The sequence below is a fragment of the Fringilla coelebs genome (assembly GCF_963513975.1).
Source record: "Fringilla coelebs genome assembly, chromosome: 17".
Lineage (NCBI taxonomy): Eukaryota > Metazoa > Chordata > Aves > Passeriformes > Fringillidae > Fringilla > Fringilla coelebs.
In genome coordinates this window covers 11,222,947-11,242,348 of record NC_140043.1, presented here as the reverse complement: position 1 = coordinate 11,242,348, position 19,402 = coordinate 11,222,947, and the positions used below count along the sequence as shown (strand labels likewise).

General features: G+C 51.5%; 1 protein-coding gene across 2 annotated transcripts in view; it reads left to right on the top strand.

The window, feature by feature from the left end:
• The first annotated feature begins 8,641 nt into the window (after positions 1-8,641).
• Positions 8,642-19,402, top strand: part of GRK3 (G protein-coupled receptor kinase 3) — a 60,593-nt gene continuing 49,832 nt past the window's right edge. The window contains exon 1 of one of the 2 annotated variants that reach the window (XM_084216897.1): positions 8,642-9,103. In XM_084216897.1, the coding sequence (XP_084073023.1) occupies positions 8,991-9,103 (113 nt within the window). In that variant the 5' untranslated portion in view covers positions 8,642-8,990. The remainder of the gene's footprint in view (positions 9,104-19,402) is intronic. The other variant, XM_084216898.1, reaches the window with a different exon arrangement.

Sequence of the window (19,402 nt, the reverse complement as noted above, 5' to 3'; positions counted from 1 at the left end):
ATTTCTCTCTTCGGCATGGACATAACCTTTATGTTTCTTTTTTATTTGTACCTTATGCACGGTGCAGAGCTGGAGCCAGACCTTCTCTCTGCACGGTTCAGTTCATCTCAAAGGAAACCGGGGCTGAGTTTAAGCGATTTGAGATGAAATGGCCGTGTGAGCAGCCAGTCCCTGGTGCTGCCATCAGGTTTGAGCTGGGAGCCTGGGGTATGACACGGTGGCCTGTCCCCTGTGTCACCTCTGCAGGTGTTGGGAGGTGTGTCATGAGCTGGGTTTGGTCCCTTTGGCAGAGCACTGGCTGGTGGGAGGATGGTGCAGGAGGAGGCTGTGTCTGGAGCATCCCTGGGGCTCTTCCCCTCAGGGGAAACACCCAGGCTGCAGATAAACCCCGAGCAAGCATCGGGAAAGAAGTTTGAGGCAGGAACAAGAGAGGGCCCTGCATTTATTTCTCCTCATGGCTCCCGGCAGGAAGGCACAGCCCACTCGCCCCATCCTGGCCCCGGGCTCACCCCGGGCACAGCTGGGCTGGTTTGGGGGTCTCCATCCCTTTGTACCCAACGCCTCAACCCCGGCGGGCCGTGCCAGGCACGGGCACAGCGGCCCTGCAGACAATGGGGACATTCTCGGGCAAAGCAAAGCAATAACGCCGAGAGCCGCCCGCTATTTCGGGAGCTCATATGCTCCAAGGCAAATGTCATTTGTGTGTAAGATCCATTTAGGGAGCCGCGTAATGAAGTCGTGCATCATGAGGAGGGACCAGCTCACTTAGCAACCTTCCCGCGTGTGACGTCTGGTGCTCCTCTGCAGGACGGGATTGCTCCTTCGGCAGCCGCAGAGAACAAAACGCTGTTCGAAACTGCCGGGAGAGGCGCTTTGGGCTGCGAACAGCTCCCGGCTCCCGAGGTGGGCTTGTGCCCCTGTGCTGGGCAGGGTTTGACAGCTGTGAGCAACTCCCAGCTGCTGAGATGCCCCTGTGCCGGGCAGGATTTGGGTGCTGAGAGCAGCTCCCAGCTCCCCAGGTGGGTTTGTGCCCCTGTGCCGGGCAGGGTTTGGGTGCTGAGAGCAGCTCCCAGCTCCCCAGGTGGGTTTGTGCCCCTGTGCCGGGCAGGGTTTGGGTGCTGCGAGCTGCCCCTGCCCGCGGAGCCTCGGCTCTTTTAGGGGTGGAAGAAGCTGGGGGGACAGAGCCCTTTGGTTGTGGGGGATGAAAGGGAGAGCTGCGGTCTCGTATCCCATCCGGAGCTGCCCCTGGATGGACCTGCGGGTGTCCCGATGTGCTGGATGTATTGGATGTACTGGGGGCTCTGGGCACAGGCTGGCAGCAGCAGGAGGGCAGGGAGGGAGAGGATGGCTGTCTCACAGGGCGCGGGAATGTCCGTCCGGGTTCTCTCCGGGTTTCCGGATGATGAGCAATTACGGGAGAGATTTACAGCAGATTAAGTCGGAAGGCAAAGTCCATTACGTGCCCAGATGAGCTGCAAAGGCAGAGGCCGTGTGGGACGGGAGGTGGGGCGCTTTAACCCTCATCCCCCTGGACACCGCCGGATTTCGGAGGGACAGCGGCTCTGCTCCCCTGGGCATGGTGGATCACAGCAGGTCCCTTCCCCAGTCATGGGATTCCGGTGCCCGAATTTGCCCTAATTCCCTGATGGAACAGGGCTGTTGCCTGTAGGAGACCTGCAACACCCTCCCGTTGGAGGTGCCTCTTCCCAGCCACAGGGCCGAGCTGAGCTGCAGATGCTGAGGCCGTGGGGATGCATTTTAGCAGCAAGATGCTTTTGAGGTCACTGAGGGTTTAGTCACTGCGCTCTCTGACGTGTAAATCTCTCCGAGAATAGTCCCTGCTGCCCCGGGGAAGGCTGTCCTGGGGGGGCTGCAGCCAGCCGTGTGGATGTGCCCACTGACCCACTCCGGAGAGCCCCTGCAGCCACTCCCCCGGGCTGGGGCCTCGCTGGTTCCCTCAGCTGTGAAATGAAGGCAATTTACTGCTCTGCTTTACAAGGGCACCGAGAGGGAAGATTAATTGTTTGGCATATGGGGCTGCAGACAGGAGGGGTTATGATCCTCAGATCCGAACGTTTTGCTCTTTGCAAGGCGCTGCGGCATCGGGGGCTCCTTTCCCCAACCTCACTCCCGACCAGGTGGCCACAGATTTGGCAGAAGGGCAGATCCAGCAGCCTGGGGACAGCACGGCCGGTGGCTCTGGTGACCTCAGGCCCGACGTGCAAAGGGCAGCTCAGTCCCCAGCGCCTGCGTGCGGGGCGGTGACGCAGCTGGACACGGACCTGCAGAGTCGGGATTAAACTTGACACTTAGAGCCTGAAAATCGGCTTAAGGGAAAGCTGACACAAACCTCAGCGCTGCCAGGACCTGTGCTGTGGAGCAGGGTCAGAACTCTCCCCGCACTCCGAGGCCAGTGCCCCAGTGGGTGTCACCCACAGCTCTGATCCACACATCCCACAGCCCTCCAGTGAGAATTCCTGCTGTGGGATGATGTCAGGGGCCTGCAGCAGATGTCCCAGCCATGCCAGCCCACCTACAGCTCCCAGCCCTTCCCCACAGCAGGGGTGTCCCCTCCTCACTCTCTGGGGATGCAGGACCAGAGCCCCATCCCACAGCCCTGCTCCCCCAGCGCAGTGAATCCCAAACATCCCTGTGCCCTGTCACCAGCACCAGCCTCTCGCCATCCATGCAGGGAGCTGTGCCCCCCCTTCAGCTTGGTGGGTGCTCCTTCCACTGGTTCTGTGCCAGTCCTGGAGATTTTTGCTGCAGCATCAGGAATTCTGTGGGAGAGGTGGCACCCAGCACCCTTGCCCATGCTTTTGGGCACGGCACAGCTCCTCTGGGACCTGGGTGCTACTGACACTGGAGTGAGTTGTCGGTGTCATCTCCCACCGAGCTGCAGAAGGCAGTAATGAAGGCTGCTGAGCACGCACTTCTCCCTAAATTACCTCATTTATTCAGGGAATCAGATGCCGCAGTCTTTCATGGCTTCTTGTGAGGCTCGGATCTTGTGGGATGCAAGGCTATTAATAGGACCCAATCTTTCCCCTTCTTCTTCTCCAGGCTAAAGGCAGAGGAATTCAAACAAGGGCCCCTTTGATGTGACAGAAGTACAAATAAACCCCGTGCCATTTCGCTCCCAAGCAGGCAGTGCATTCCCATGTTTCTGCCGGCTTTGCCTGGCTGAGGGCTGGACCAGCAGCTCCTGGGAGCTCCAGGGCCAGGCAGCCGAGGTGGAGGAGCAGCCTGTGGTGCCCCTTTCAGCTGTCACTGCCCCTGTGTGCGGTGACATCAGGAGCTGTGACACCAGACGGGTGAGATGGGACGCGGGTGAATGATCAGCCAGGGCAGCAAATGCTAATTTGTGTGTAAACAGACTTGGAGCACAAAAAGCCAGGGAAGAGAAATAACTAGAAAGCATTTCCCACACAAGCAGACTTGTTTCCAAGGAGCAGAGACAGCCTCTCCAGAGCTCTGGGGAGATTTCAGCCCCTCATCCTCCGGCTGCCCACCTCTCTCCCTGTGCCTGGTCTGGCATTGCTGTGGCTGGAGTGAGCTCTGAGCCCTCCCAGCACCTCCAGCAGTGACCCTGTCCTGATCCACCCCTGTGATCCTGATCCACCCAGCAGAACCTCCCAGGGGAGAAAGGCTCTCGTTTCCAGCACTGCACAATTTACCTTTCATAGATGCCGTGACAGAATCTGAATTACCTTCTCCTGCTTCAATATCTGCACAGTTGTTGGTTTTTCTCTTTCTGTCCCTCAGAATTTATAGCCAAATTAGGCAATTATTGATTTTTTTTTCCCTTTATCAAGTTACATTCAAGCCAGCCTGTGGAACAGCAAATGCTCAATGGGTCCCTCTTGACATCTGTTTGTCTGATCAATCTGTGCAGGGAAAATGCTCCTGCAGTGTGTGATCCCACCACAGTGCTGAACAGGGACACTTTGACTCTTTGTGGGGCTTTGAGACATTTGCTGTTCCAGTTCTCATTGGGTTTATTTGCTTTAGCTTGTAACAACACACTCTGCTGTTTTTAAAACAGGGAGTTCTTGAGGATGGCTCAGGTCTGAGCTGGGCATGGGATGTCACAGGCTGGGGGACACGGGGAAGGTGCCCTGTGACCCAGGACAGGGGGTCTGTGAGGGTCAGTGCCCTTGGTTCTCAGGTCCCTCTAAGCCCCCTGGGCAGGGCTGGAATGAGCTCCTCCAGCAAGGAGTGAGCCAGATGCCACATCCAAGTCATGACTGACCTGTAAGGACAACCACAGGTGGAGATTTATGTGTGACAATGGCCCAAACCTCCCTGCCCTGTGAGAGAACCTCCAGAGGAGCCCAGGTGGGTGCAGTGGGATGGACCAGGTGATGCTGTTTAAGGAGCAGAACCAGGGCTGGGTGTTGGTGCAGATTCCTGGCTCTCCCTCCTGCCCTGGGTGTTTCATTTCTCCCGTGGTGCCTCCACGAGTCACCCAGGATGGTTTTGGTGTGGCAGTGCTGGCTCTGTCACCCAGCTTTGTGCTGATGCTGCTCCTTTTACAGCTTGCCCTGGCCAGGTGAGGGGTGGATGCTCCTTTATTTATCAGTCTGTGTGGAGGGAGGGAAGCTGTGCCATCAGCGTTGTCCCCGTGTGTGCTGCCAAGGGGTCACAGCGAGGGCTCCAGGCTGCAGCTGGCAAGGCACAGCCTGGGGTGGGAGGCAGCACCAGGACATTGCTGTGTGCCATGCCAGGGGAAGAAAATGTGCAGAGGAAAATGTCAGTGAGGTATTTTTATTACATGGTGAGAGGGGCGGTGTGATGCAATTGCAAACGGGAGGCCCCGGTCTTCTCGTGCCTGTGTTTTCTCATGCAAGTCTTTATAGATGTTGCATGACTTTCAACTCTGCTCTTATCTCTGCCCCCAGAGGACATCATTACTGCTAGTCTGACTATGCCAGCACAAATGTTTGATGGTGAATAATATTTTTGAGAACTGAATTGCCACTTGTTTCCTAATTAAAACCCAACCTCCTCATCATGTCAGCTATTTGCAAAAGGGAACATGATGATGATAAGCTACACAGAGGCTTTACCTGTCTGAGGTGGCTGAAGTGGCTTTGTTGAAAGCATTCAGGAGCAAGCAGGAGGAATCCACAGAGATGCACAAGAGCCACCCTGCTTCTCTGAGAGGCCAGAGTGAGGAGTTCCTCCCATGCTGGAATTTGGGGTGCCAAATGCAAGGGCACAGTGAGGGCAGAGGCTGCCTTCTGTAAAACTGCTCCTCCTGGAACAGACAGTGAATCAAAGCAGCAGCAGCAGCAGCCGTTGCCATTAATTACTCTATTTGTTTTCCACATTGCCTCTCACCACTTATTAGCGCAGCACTAAGGAGATGGGATGCAACCCCAGCCTGGGTGTGGATGCTGCAGAGGAATGAATGCCTGTGGGATTGGCATGGATGTGCCACGGCAGGGGAGAGGGGCCAAAGCCACCCCAGGGCCTGGCAGAGTGCAGAACGTGACAGGCAGAGGGGATGGAGTGAGGCTGTTTCTTTGGGATGCTGGGCTAAAACCACGGGAGCGGCGAGGCAGCAGGATGGGGAGTGCTGGCATTGGAATTCCCAGGAATGTGTTTGTATTTCTGTCTGTCCTACTGGCCTCCAGCTGCTGCCTGATGAATCCTCACACAACCTCATTGAGCAGGAGCTGTTTCCCCTCCAGGTAACCCCGTGCTCAGGAGCTCCTTGGGAACATTGAGGTGAGCATGGGGAAAGGGGTTCTGATCCCTCTCCTTCAGTCAGGCACCCCAAAAGTACAGCCAGAGCTGCAGCAAAGCATGGCCTTGCTATAAACAACCCACAGAGTCAGATTCCCATGGGGATCCACTACCAACAAATGATTCTCCACCAGGGCTGCCAAGGAGGAAAAAATAATTTGTCCTCTCTCTAGAGAGCAGCTCATGGAGGGAACTGAGCTAAACACTCCTTGATGCTCTTAATCTCCACCTATGTGCATTTCTGGCAGTGTATCAGAAATATTAGTAAAAATCATATTAAAAAATAATATTTAATGATCTTTTATGTGAACATTCCCTTGGAGAGATGCTGCTGGCATCAGCACAGAGAGGAGATCTTATTTGATATGGGATTTGGCACAGCTTGGAGGGCAACAGGACGGATGTGGCTCCGTCCTGGGTAATGTGTTGCAGCATTATCTTGATGGGATGGTGTCAGTGTGGGATGCATTAATAAATCTACAACAGCCTCGTAGCTCCCTGGAATATCATCTGTCACGCTGTGAAGCAGAGCAGGGCAAAATTAAACATTTAAATCTCACACAGATGGTAGGAGGAACTCACTCCTCGGAAGGAAGGAGCAGCAGAGGGGAGGTTGGGCTCCTGGCTCCGCAGTGGATGCAGAGCCTGCAGCCCAGCCAGGCCTGGAGACACACTTAAATTGATTGAGCAGCATCCATCACCATCCACAGAAATGTCAGGAGATGCTTAAATGCATTCAGAGGGTATCGTGTTCTGACCTCTGCTCACCCTGGCATCGATTAACTCTGGGTTTCCTTTACCTGGGGGAATCCCCAGAGCGCTGTTTATAAACATTCACAAACACCAAACCCCGCACAGGAGGCATAAAACAACACAAGAACAATGCAAACACCCGGCCTGGGATGCAACACAGGCTGAGGAAAGCTGCAGGCTTGCACCTGGGGAATTGAACTTCCCTGTAAAGGAGGAGGCTGGCACTGCCTGTTCTGCTCACTTTGGGAAGGAAAATCATGCCTGATTCCACTCTGTGATTAAAAAACACCCATCCCAGTGACCTTTAAAATAACTGAATATAACACCAAGAAATGCATGTGTTGCTAGAGGTGAGCATGAATAGCCAGGGCCTGGGGTGGCTCTGGGGACGTGTCACCACCTCTGACTGCGCTGCAGCCACACCTGGGAAATCAGCAGAGCAGAAAACACCTTGGCTTATCACCCACCAGCACCAGGAGCAGAAAGAAGAGAACAAATTCCTTAACTTGGCCCTCACCACACCTCACTTCCTAGTAACTGTCACCAGGAATGCCTTTGGCGTCTACACAACAAGAATATCCAGGTAACAAGGGTGAAAACGTGGCACAGCGGTAAAAAGGAGAGCATTGGGAATCCTAAGGGGCATCTTGGTGGCTGCTTTTGCTGTCACCACCACTGTAAAGCCATCCAAACCTCTGAGCAAACACAGGGCCCTCCTCACCAGGGTGATGGTTTCTGTTTGCTCGGAGTTGTTGATCCCAGGTCAGTGCTGGGATCCTCCCCCTTGTGCTGCTGCTTCAGGGAACGAAACCTGGCTCTTCCCGTGGATTTGGGCAGAGGGGCTGCAAAACTGGGGAGTCCCCTGGGAAGAGCCAGCACAAGGCACGTGCCCAGCCACATCACCAGGCTGAGGATGTGGTGAGAGGAATTTCCCTCCCATCACACCCCTGCAAATGGAGAGCCCGTGTGGAGGCTCTGGAAGAACCACAGGAACCAGAGCCAGTCCTGCCAGCCCAGGGGATTTCAGGAGATAAAAATACCCCGTTCCAAGCTGTAGGATCAGTGAAACCTTTACACAGGGCTGGTGGGACACTTTACCCTGAACTTCCAGCAGGGATGTGCCCCATGTCTTCTTCTGCTCCCTTCCACACTTGCTCGGACACCCTGAGCCTCAGCTTTGCTCTGGGGCCACTGGTGGAGGAGAAACCTTCCCCAGTGGATCTGTTCCGGTGCAAAGTGTTGGCTTAAATTAACATTTTCAACAAAAAGCAGGTTCTCAGACGGCTCATAATGAGGCACATGGTGAAATCCTCCCAGCTGTACGCTCTACCTCGCTTTAATCAGATCATTAACTTTCATAAAGATGTAGGCAGGAGGAGTGGCGGCACTTGAAAAGAACTCAAAACACGCTGAGTTTCAAACTTCAGACTTGTCATTGACTTAGCCTTTCATTGAGCCAATTATTTATGACATATTTGACGAAATTCAGAAAAGAAAGCACTTAAAATCTGCATATCTGCTTGGCTGCAGTGGAGCTACTACTACTTGAAGGAGGAACGCGAGCAGGGATCTCTGCTCAGAGCCTGAGGACACCTGGGTGCCTTGTTTTGCATCATTATCTGCCAGCAAGCGGTTCAACGAGCACCGATGGGGTGTCACACAGACGCATTTATTTGTATCCTGTTTTTGTTATGCACGCCTTTTAATAAATTATGAGGAAATTAATCCTGAATTTATGCGTCCAACTGGGTGCTGAGGCTTGCAGGCAGCTCAGCGCTCCGCGGCTGGGGCTGGCTCTGGTGTTCCCCTCTCGCGGAACCGCGGAATCCCGAAGTAGTTTGGGTCGAAAGAACCGAAAATTCCCATCCCACCCCTTCACCACGGGCAGGGACACCTTGCACTACCCCAGGTTGCTCCAAGCCCCATCCAGCCTGGGACACTTCCAGGGTTCCAGACACGGCTTCACGTCAGAGCGGGCCCCCGGTACCGCCAACCCCGCGGGCGCCGTCGCCGCTCGGTGCCGGTGCCGTGGCCGCTCCCGGCTCCGGCCGCCGCCGATCCATGTCGGGATTTCGGGCGGCGCCGCGGGGCAGCCCGGTCCGCCCGCCCATGGCTGCGAGCGGCGGGCCCGGGGCCGCGGGGGCCGCGCAGGCTGCGAGCGGCGGGGGCGGACCGGCCGCCGCCATGGGCCCGGCGGGGGCGGGCGGGCGCTGAGGGGGGCGCGGCGGGGGCTCCCTCCTTCCTTCCCTGCCTCCCTCCCTCCCTCTGCCGTCCGTCCGTCTGTCCGTCCGTCCCTCCTGCCGCCCGCCCGCCCGCCCGGGGCGCAGGGCGGGAGGCGGGAGCGGCCCCCCGCGCTCCGCACACGCGCACCGGGAGCCGCTCGGCCGTACCGGCGGAGCCGCCGCCGCCGCCCGCCGCCAACCCCCGCCCCGGGGGCGGCTGCCCCGGCGGAGCCTCCATCTGCAGCCCGGCGGCGGAGCGGGAACATGGCGGACCTGGAGGCGGTGCTGGCCGATGTCAGCTACCTGATGGCGATGGAGAAGAGCAAGAGCACCCCGGCGGCCAGGGCCAGCAAGAAGATCACCCTGCCCGAGCCCAGGTACCGCCCGCCCCGCCGCGGCCCCGGCCCGGCCCCCGCCGCCGTCCCCGCGCCGGACATAACGGTCCGGCCGTGCCCCCGCGGCCTCCGCCGGCACCGGCTCCGGCCTTGGCGAGCGCGGGGCCGGGCTGGATGTGCTGGCTGTGGTGGCTGTGCTGGATGCGTGTGTTTATTTGCCACAACTTGCGCGGGGTCCCTCGGCGGGTGAACGGGGGACGCCGGTCCCTGCAGGGACGAACCCCCGCAGCTCGGGGATTCGCGGATCCCCAGCCCGGTGCTCCGTCCGGCGGGTGTGGAATTCCCGTCCAAAGCAGTCGGTGGCACCGAACGGAGCCGCTCTGGCCGTGCTGCTCTGCAGAGCGATTTTTTGGTGATGCTTTATGGGGTTTGACGGGGGATGCGGGAGGAGGACGGGGCCGGAGCTCGCCCTTAGCAGGCGGCTCACGGAGCAGAGGTGCCGGTGCCGGTCTGGGCTCTGTCGCCCCGACCTTCCCCGGTCCCTCCGCGGGAGCAGCCGGGTGCCCTGGCACAGCCGAGGTTGTTTGCTTCGGGCTTGGTGCTAAAAGCAGCTTTTCTTCTGCAAAACCAGCTTTTTCCCTTGGTTATGTGTTTGTTATAAAATCACCTGAGCATCGCTTATTTATTGCTGAAATTAAAACGGAGCTTTTCCTTTTCTTCATGGCTCTGTGTGTGTGTGTAAATATATATATATACATATATAAAATGAAGATTCAGCCAGCAAACAAAATACTGCAACAGGAAAAATCTAAACCAAATTTTACTGCAGAATGTGTAGGCAGTTTGGAAGCCTGCTGGTGGCCTAGCCTAGCTGTCTGCTGTGAGCCAGGGATCGCTGGAGCCCTCTTCCCACTTCTTCACTCGTTTTCCTGCCTTTCTGCTGGAATGCTGGGAGGCTGCAGAGCAGGGGAAGGTGAAGGATGCCCAGCCCATGTTTATCCCCCTTGCAGGGGCAGTAAGAGCTCAGGTGATGAAGTTTGGCTGTTGTGTTTAAGGTCTGGTTGAGGATGGTGTTGCTGGACGGTGCCTGCTTTTCTCCTGGTGTGTGTTTACACTTTAAAAGCAGTACAATATCCGTGACATTTCATCTGCCCTGTTAGCCCGAGGTGCAGCTTTGCTGGAAGTGCAGGTGGCTTCATGCGATGTCAGTGCTGTCCTGGGTGATGTGCAGCGGTGCTGCTCCCTGTTCCCAGCAGGGACGTGACCCCCGTGGGCAGGTGAAAGGTGGGATGTGGAGAATTGCAGGGCAGGAGGAATCCTCCCAGTGCCATGAGAAATATCAGCAGGGCTGGTGCTTGTGGAGAGGCTGGAAGCTGCTGCCTGCACCGACATCCCTCGTGCCCGGCGCGGTGGAAGCCTCATAGCGAGCACAGCACGAGGCCTTAGGAACCTGCTGTGCTTTGCTCTCCTGCTCCAGGATTTACGTGTTTGGTGGTTTCCCTGAGCTGGGAGAGATGCTTCACCTGTGTTTGGCTTCCACAGGGTGGGAAAGGCAGCCAGGTGCTGGGGGAAGTTTTGCAGGGAAGGCGAAAGGATCGGTGGCTGAAGTGCCCCGCTCCTTGGGCTGCCTGTGGAAGGAGCTGTTGGAGGTCAGGAGAAGCATGGCTTGCCACCCTCCCTAGTGTGTGATGCTCTGCTGGAGGTGAGAAACCTTCAGTGAGGAGAGGTTTGGGGCTGTACGTGGTGCTGTGGGACACGGACACGCCAGGCCCTGGGCACAGGAGCGGAAGGAAGCACGGACATAACCGAGAACAGGGACTTACCTCAGCCCGGGACCACAAACGGCTCTAGGGTGCCCGAAATGACTGAACCTCTCAGCTTCTAACTGAAAGCAGGGATTTCCTCGTACAGTAGGAAATTGTGACCGTTATTCTGGTGTCAGATATCTTTATGCTGGCTTCTGGCTGGTTTTTTTGATGCCTCTCATTAGAGCAGACATGGTGTGCTGGGTATACTGAAATATTCTGTATCGCTGGCAAAGTGATTCATTTAAAATGACATAAATCGGCTGGTTAAAGGCAGGTTGATATAGTAACAGGAAAAAAAAATACAACACACAGAGTCCTCTCTTGTTTGAAATCAAACAATTTTTCCAGATATTCATTATTTCTGTGTGTGTGTCTGAGGAGCTCCTTGGAGGAGCGTGAGCCCGGCTCTGTAACATTGGGTGTGCAGCCATCCCTGCCACCAGTCCTGGCTGTCACTGGGACAGAGAGCAGGAAGGTCACTGGAATATCACATCCATGCTTGAGAATAAACACCCCTGCATTATTGCAGTGCTCTGCTCACAGGAAGGTGTTGGTTTAACTCTGGTGGGCAACCACAGCCCAGGGACGGGTCCTGTGCCCTGGTGTTATCCCCTATTGAAATATTAGAAAGGTTTTACCTCTTGCCTCCTTGCTGGAGCCCTGTACACCTGTCAGCACCCTTTTATCTTTCTCAGATCAGGCTGAGGCTAAATGAAGCAAATTAATTTACTGTAATGCAAATTTGAGGGGGCTTCCTGTTTACAAGGAAATAGCTGTAGTGCCGGCAGAATGAATTCCAAGGCTGCAGGCCAAGGCTTAGCAGCAAATAAACTATGAGGGTGAAGAGTTTATTGGCCGTAGGGCTGATTATTGCTGAGTTTTCCTGAATTATCCTCAGACTGGTTTTGTCCTGAAATCGTTAAATATCACAGTTTGGGGAGGAAGCACAGAAAACACTAATGAGCCGGGAGTGCCTAAGGAAGAGGATTAGTGTGTTTTTGTTTTTTTATTTAAGCACCAAAACAAAACAACCCTTCTTCCATCCTCTGTCATCTGCTTTTCCTTCCCTTCTGCATTTCCTCCTTTCGTTCCTAAGAGCCTTGCCAAAAGCTGTGAGAGCTGTGGTATCTTTCTGTTGTACATTGTTTCCTAAAAGCCTGTTTTTTCAGGGAGATTCGCATGGGTGGGCAGAAAGGCTGTCAGAGGCAGAATATCCTGCTGAAATCAGGCCTGGAATGGGAAGGAAGTCAGCCCTCTGGAAATATGAACAAATATGAAACCTAAATCTTATCCTGCAGCATTGCTCTCATATACCTGAAGTTTTGGTGGGAAAGGAGTAAATTAACTGCATTCTGAATTTTTTTGGCTATTCAGCCGGCTGCTGAGGGTTTTTACTTTTCCACGTCGATTTTACATTTCCCTTATTTTGGTCAGAGGGAGTGGAAGAGCACTATAGTACAGCTGTTTTTATTTGCCAGCAGCTTGTTCTCATTTGAGTAAAGGATTTACGTAATGTGAAGTTGAGAAGAATGGTCCAAGAAATCAGGTAACAAATGGGAGAGGGTTCAGGGCTTGCAGAAGCCTCTTGTGTGCGCCTCTGGAAAGTTGACATTAAACCTTTCTTGCTATAAACATCACGTAAGCTTTGGGTGCTTTTGGTATACAAATACCACGGGCATGGTAACAAAACACAGCATCCATCTGTCCAGGCTTCTCTCCCTGAGGCTGTAGATATTTCTCATCCCATCTCTCCTTTTCTAACCTGCTTTCACTAATTACCTCTATTTCACGTTAATTCTCATTTTTCTCCCACTCTTTTTCTTTGGTCTCCTCTGAATCTTGTTCTGCCGGGGGGAAAAGGGAGCATGTTGCAGTCACTTTTTTTTTTCTTAAAAATAATGCTTTTAACATGACATTTTCCCTCAGTTATCATCCCATCTTCACTTCACTTGTAGGGGTGAATTCTGGCCCCTGGTACCAGAATTGGTACCTGCTTCTCTTAGGGTGGTTGATGTGCCCTTTGCTTTCTCACCCAGTATTCAAACTGGCTTGTTGAAACTCTGATTAAGGCTTGTTGTAAAAACACAGAGGTTAATTTGCCTTCCCAATTCTATCCCGAGCTGTTTGTGATTTCTTTTCCTCCTCTGTTGGTGCAGAATATTGTTGAAATCCAAGCGACATCTCCCGCTCAGGGTTAAGCATCATTGCTCTGTCCTCTCTTGCTTCTGATTTTATAATTCTGTGCTCTTGGCCTTACTTTGCTCTTCCTGAGGATTTTGCTTCGTTCTTTGAGGTGGCCTTTGGGGAGTTCTTGCACCTTGTGAAACTTCTGTAAATCTCCAAGTTGCAGGCTCACCTTCCCCTGTCTGTGCTGTCAGTCTGGGTGACTTTGGTGGTGTTTTCTCTGGCATTGTTTAACGCCTCCGTGTTGTGTTTATTCATTTACCCTGCTGTCTCTGGGAGCATTTTCCTGACAATTGCTTGTGTAATTTTCATTTTTGTTGCTGTTCCGCCAGTGTCAGCCCTCTGTGTGTCTCTAGGTGCTTATTTGTTGCTGTAAGAAAACTGTTCAGTTTTGGGTAGCTCCTTCCAATCAATGCCTGACAACCCTTTCCATGAAGAAATTCTTCCTGATATCCAAAATCTAAAGCCTAAATGAGTAAACTGAAGCTTATCTTGCTATCTACACTGCTAGTATGAAAAGGCACACGTGAAGGTTCATTGGGAGCCGCTTGAGGAAGGGGAAAAATTTGCTTTTTTCTGAGCTAACAGTACAAGAAAGGCTGAACACTTGTGATTTTTGGTGGATTAGCTCAGGGTGAGACAGAGTAATGAAATTTTGATTGGAAATTCAGCCTCATTGCTTTGCCATCAGCAGAAGTGTGTGGTTGTGAAGGCAGTAAGAAATGGCTCTCTCAAAATAATTGGGTGTGCATCCAGAATGCTGGGGCTGCTGACAACTTGTACTTGCTTTTTATCTCAAGTCAGCTTTGTACTCCAGCACTTTCTTGGGAAGAATGCATGCCTGGGGATGGATTATGGCCTGTCAGTGTAGGAGGCTGTATGGGAGGGCTCCTGCTTGCTGTGGGTGCTGCTCTTGGCTCTGTTTGGGTGCTCTCTCTCTCTCTCTCTATTGGGAATTCAGTTTTTACTGTGCCTGCAGTGTCCCATACCCTGATAACAGACAAGCAGAGCACAGGAGGATGAAAGCTCTTGGCAGAGCTTTAAGAGACAAGGAATGAGAGTCTGGGTGAAGGACAGCTTGTTATTATCTGTATTGCACAGATCAGGAGCCAGTTAGGAAATACCTGACGTGCCTTTGTTCACGTGTAGCACTTTGGGCAGGTGCAGGAGTTGAAGCTGAGTTTTCTGAGCCTCACTGGAGACCCTCGACTGTCTCAGCTGCTGAGCATCCTGTGCTTGGAGCACCTCTGGGCGCAGGAAGGCGAGATCTGGCCTTCAGAGAGATGCTCCAATTACTTCTCCCTGGGGATGCTGCAGGATTGCAGCGTATGTTTTGCAGCACAGACCTTCCCTCGGGTGTCATTACCTTAAGTAAGAAAGAAAAGGGTAAATCAACGGTGATCTGGAGGGAGATCAGTGTGCAGCCTTCTGTTCCTGTGCTAAAAACAGAGGGATGGTTCTAGATGTGTTTTTTGGGGAAAGCTTCCGAAATGTGACGTTGTGTTGCGGGTGCACTCATTTGATCTGGTGCAGGTGAGCTGCAGGGACCTGCCAGATGTTTTTTCAGTAAAATTAATGAACTTTATAGCTCTTAATCTTTTTATGGCTGATGGCTTTTCAGTGCCCAGACTTTCCTGTGTAAAATGGTTTCAGCCAACAGTGGAACTATAACATCAGGGCACGAGCGTGTGCAGCCTTTGGTTTCTGTTCTGGTGAAATCATGTGGAATGGCCTGGTTTAATCTTCTTATCAATAATAGCTTTATTTTGTTGGTAATTAATAAAATTAGTAGAAAGCCTATCAGGAACCGTCAGGTCCAGGTGCACAGACCAAACAACAGAATTTAATTGAACTAAATTGGTGCAAAAAGCAGCAGTTTCTAGCTTAGAAAATACAGCTGTTTTCCACAGGAGCTTCACCCCATACTTACCCAAAAAAATCATTCCAATACTGACTAAACACCTATATAAATACAGAAATAAATTACAATTTTTGAAAGCATTTGAAGGATCATAGAGCCCCCTTCCAGCATGCCAGGAATTTGTCCTGTCAGCATGTGTCGTGTCCTATTGAGGAGGGAGCTGGGGAAAGGGAGGATTTCTCAGGATCTGGTGGAGCTGTGCAGATCAAAGCCATCATTAGGGATCGAGTCTGGGATGTGTGACAGCAGACAGGCACCAGCTGCACTTCCCAGCTCCTGCAGCCTCCCTGGGAGCTGGGAATTGCTGGGTGCTCAGGGGAGTTCTACCTCTGCTCAAGGTGCACATGAGCAAAGAGCTCCTCCATCCTCCCGGGAAATTAAAAAGCTCCAGGGAAGCCAATGAAACACTCAGTGCTTCAGACCTTGGAGAAAGACACCCCTGTCCCAAGGGGCCCTCTGGGATGTGCCTTGGCTGCTGTTGTTTGTTGTGATTCTGCCTCAATTTCAGCAGGGGAAATGAGCTCTGAGCTTTGGGTGGTGGTGAATGGAGTTGGGTCCAGTTGGCACCCAGAGGAAACGGCCTCAAGATGCATCAGGGGAGGTTTAGGTGGATTTTGGGCCTCAAAATGGTGAGATTTGGAGGGGAAAGGATCCAAAATCCACCCAAAAAGCCACATTGGGATAATGAAATTTGGGAAAAGGGACACAAAATTCCTGGAATTTCTGGATCCCAAGCAATCCCAAAAAAATTTTGGGGGGAAAGGTGGAAAAGCGGCAAAAATCGGAGGAAAAAATGGCATGAAAATGGTGAAAGTTAGATGGAAGAAAAACCCCCCAAATTCACCCAAAAATCCGCCCTGGGACCACAAAATTTGAAAATAGGGAACAAAATTCCTGGAATTTCAGGATCCCAGAAATTGGTGGAGGTCTCCATCCCTGCAGGGATTTAAAAGCTGTGTGGATGTGACACTTGGGGACATGGGTCAGTGGTGGCCTTGGCATTGCTGCATGAACAGTTGGTCTTGATGGTCTCTGAGGGCTTTTCTAACCTAAAAAATCCCATAACTCAATTAAAAGAAGACTCTGGCTTCTCCATTTCTTCTCTGTCCTCCTCTGTTCATTTTCACATTTGAAGCAATTCTGTCTTGTGCATCAATCCTCTGTTTTTTTTATTAAGGTTTTGATGTTTGGGGTTTTTTTTACCCGAGATTTTCCTAATTGTTCAAAAAACACAGGAACATCCCTGTAGGTTTAACTTGTTTAAAGGAGCTTTGAAAGATCTGATTCTTAGGCCAAATATTTCATCCCAATTTTCACTTTTGATCAATCTTGCATTGCTAAACCTTTTAAATGCACTTGTATAAAGAGAAAAAAACAAACCCACTTTAGGCTGTCGTGGCTCTGGGCCATTCTGCCAATGCTTTGAATTGTACTTGTTGACCCTGTCATGCTTTCAGTTCAGAGGCCTTTGGGGCAGGATCTTTGGTCCAATTTTAGCAACTTTATGATGGATTTGGATCGTGGAAGTAAACATTTAAAACCTCTGTAAAATTGTATCCTGAGCCTATAAATGAATAAATAAATCAGAGGAGTCTGTCAGTGTTGGCTGTAGTTCTTGGTCTCTCAGTCAAGGTTTATGCTTGCTACTTGCAAAGAAAGTTCTAAACATTTGAGATTGAGAAAGATTAGAAAAAATTGGCACGTCTTCAGTAATTTTGTGTTTGTTTAAAAAAAAAAGTAATTTATGATTGGCGAATGCCTTAATTGCAGTCAGAGCGAGGAGATGTGATTTTGCTCTGATTTCCCTTTCTTGTAATTTCTCAGCAGCAGCAATCTGGTGGAAGGGCAAGTCCTTGACACTGCAATTTGGTGTAATTATTCCTGCAAAATTCATGTACTTAGAAGCTTTTATATTAGTTTCAGATTTCAGCTCTGATAATGCCTCAAGGATCTTGGGGCTGGTGTTTTGTGAAGTTGGAGCTACAAAACTCCTGCTTCTGGCTCCCTCCTTGTAAACTTTCTTCATTAAAATAATTTGCATAAGTGAAGCTGCTGATGCAGGGAGGGGAGGGGGTGTGGGCAGGTGTTGCTGAGCTCTAATCCCTTCCATCCCACAGGGCTCTGGGGTGAAATATGTTGCTAATCACCCACGACAGCTCTAAGAGCATTAGTTTGCTGCAGTGAAATGACTTGGCTTGGTGTGAGGGCACAAAATGGGGCAGAAAAGGGTGAAGTTGGGCCAGAAAATGGCAGAAGTGCCGTGGAGGTGGGGGGGTGTGTGTGGTGTGATGTGTTTGTGGAGAGAAATCAAAGTTTGGGGTCACTCATTGCTTTGTCAGGTGATGGGGCTGAGCATGTGCATTAATTAATAACTGACTCACAGAAGGATTTGCATTGGGAAAGATCTTCAAGATTGAATGAGCTTCTGTGAGTTCACAAGTAACACATAACTATATCAGTTTAGATGGTGTAATGATCTTTTCTGTCTTTCTGTGCTGGGAATTTGCCCCATGAACTGCTGGAACCACAGTGACCACGTGTGTAGCAGCTTTTACAGCACCGAGAGCCCAGTCATTTGGAGAAGTATTGACTTCTGCTGAACTTTGAGCTGAGTGCAGTCTGAGAGGAAGCAGAATGAAATGGGTTCAGTGGTTTGTGAGTGTTCAGTGTTTATTACCCCTGACACAGGAATAAATGAAGGTGGCTGTGGTGTGGAGATGGGATGCTGGGAGTGCAGAGAGTGGACAGGCACTGCCAAACCTTGGCAGTCAAAGCAGTGGCCATGGAGTTGATGAATATCTGGCATCTTCTTGAAATAATTATTAATTTGGATGTGCCAGCAGACATCAGGAACTTAGTATGTTGTTGCATACAGGAGCTACATGTGGCAGAGGAATGGTACCTGCTCTGATGACAAAGAGGAGGGAAAAAATAAATCCAGCTTTATTTTACAGGCTGGAGATCTGAGCAGATAAAGTTTATGACCTGCTCTTCACAGTACAGGAAATGTTGGTAGAGTTAAATCCTGAACTAAGCTCTTAGTCTCTGTGAAGCTGCTGTTTCATTCTTATTTTGTTTTTTTGTTCTCCTGTTTCAGGCTGTTGGAGAATATATTAATGACTGGAACTGCTCATTTTTAATGCAGATGTGGTTCTTCAATGCTGGCCATTGTTTTTCCAAGCTGTGGTGTGCATGTGTGCACCTGTACACCAAATAACATCCCACAAATCTGACTCTTATTGATTTACAAGAAAAAAAAAATCATCTGCTCTGGTGATAAATAATTCAAAGCTCTTTTTAGATCCAGCAGTAGGAAGGGCAGTAGTAAGGAGTTTCTTGACCTAGTTCCAATAGTAGGAGTATTGTTCATATGGATACACCCCATTGCCTCATTCTGTGCCCTTTCCTTTCTGAGGTGTGAGTTACTTTCAGAAGAACTTCAGGGACAAAATCTGTGTGAAATAAATAGCAGAACTTTTATAGAATCATGGAATAGTTTGGGTGGAAAGGACCTTAAGACCCATCCAGTTCCACCCCTTGCTGTGGACAGGGACACTTTCCACTATCCCAGGTTGCTCCAAACCCTGCCCAGCCTGGCCTTGGACACTTCCAGGGATGGAGCAGGCACATCTTATCTGGACAACCTGTGCCAGGGCCTCCCCACTCTCACACGGAAGAAATATTTCCTAATATCTAATTTAAACCTCCTCTTTGCCAGTTTGAAATCATTCCCCCTCGTCCTGTTGCTACATGCTCTTGGAAAAAGTCCCTCTCCATCTTTGTCAGAAGTATCAGAGCGAGTGCTGATTGTTTTCCTCTCCTCTGTAAATCCTGGTTTGGGCATATTCCCACATCCATTGGGGTTGTGCTCCAGCTGCCCTGTGGTCAGTTCCTCAGTTCCAGTGGCCGGCCTTGGGCACACACACTCAGAAGTTTGATTTCTCCTGCTTGGCATGCTTCTCTCTGGAGTTCCAGGCTGTCACTGCTGTGTTCCTGGGAACAGCAGGAGTGGCTGTTGTTGTCCGGTGCTGCAGCCAAGGACAAGTCCTGCCTTTGGCTGAGCTCCTCTCCAAGGCTCCTTCTGCTTTGCTGCTCCTGCTGGAACTCGTCTGAGAGGGAGGATCGTAGATGCTCTTGCCTTACATGGCCTTTTCTGTGTTAGAAAGGACATAATGTGTTTTCTTCTGAGCTTTTCAGACGTGTTTTCAAGTAGACATTTTCTGCCTGTGCCGACCTTGGCACTGCGGCTGCTGCCTGTGCCCTGCCAGGCTGCTCACAGACAGGGAGAGCTGTTTCATTCCAGAATGGAGCTTAACCTTGAAGGCTGCTTTTCAGCAGGTTTCTTTGATCAAGGCTGGAGTAACTACAGCTCCAAGATGCAACTTCAACAGACTGTTCAGCTCGTGCTTGAAAGAAATCCCTTTTCTG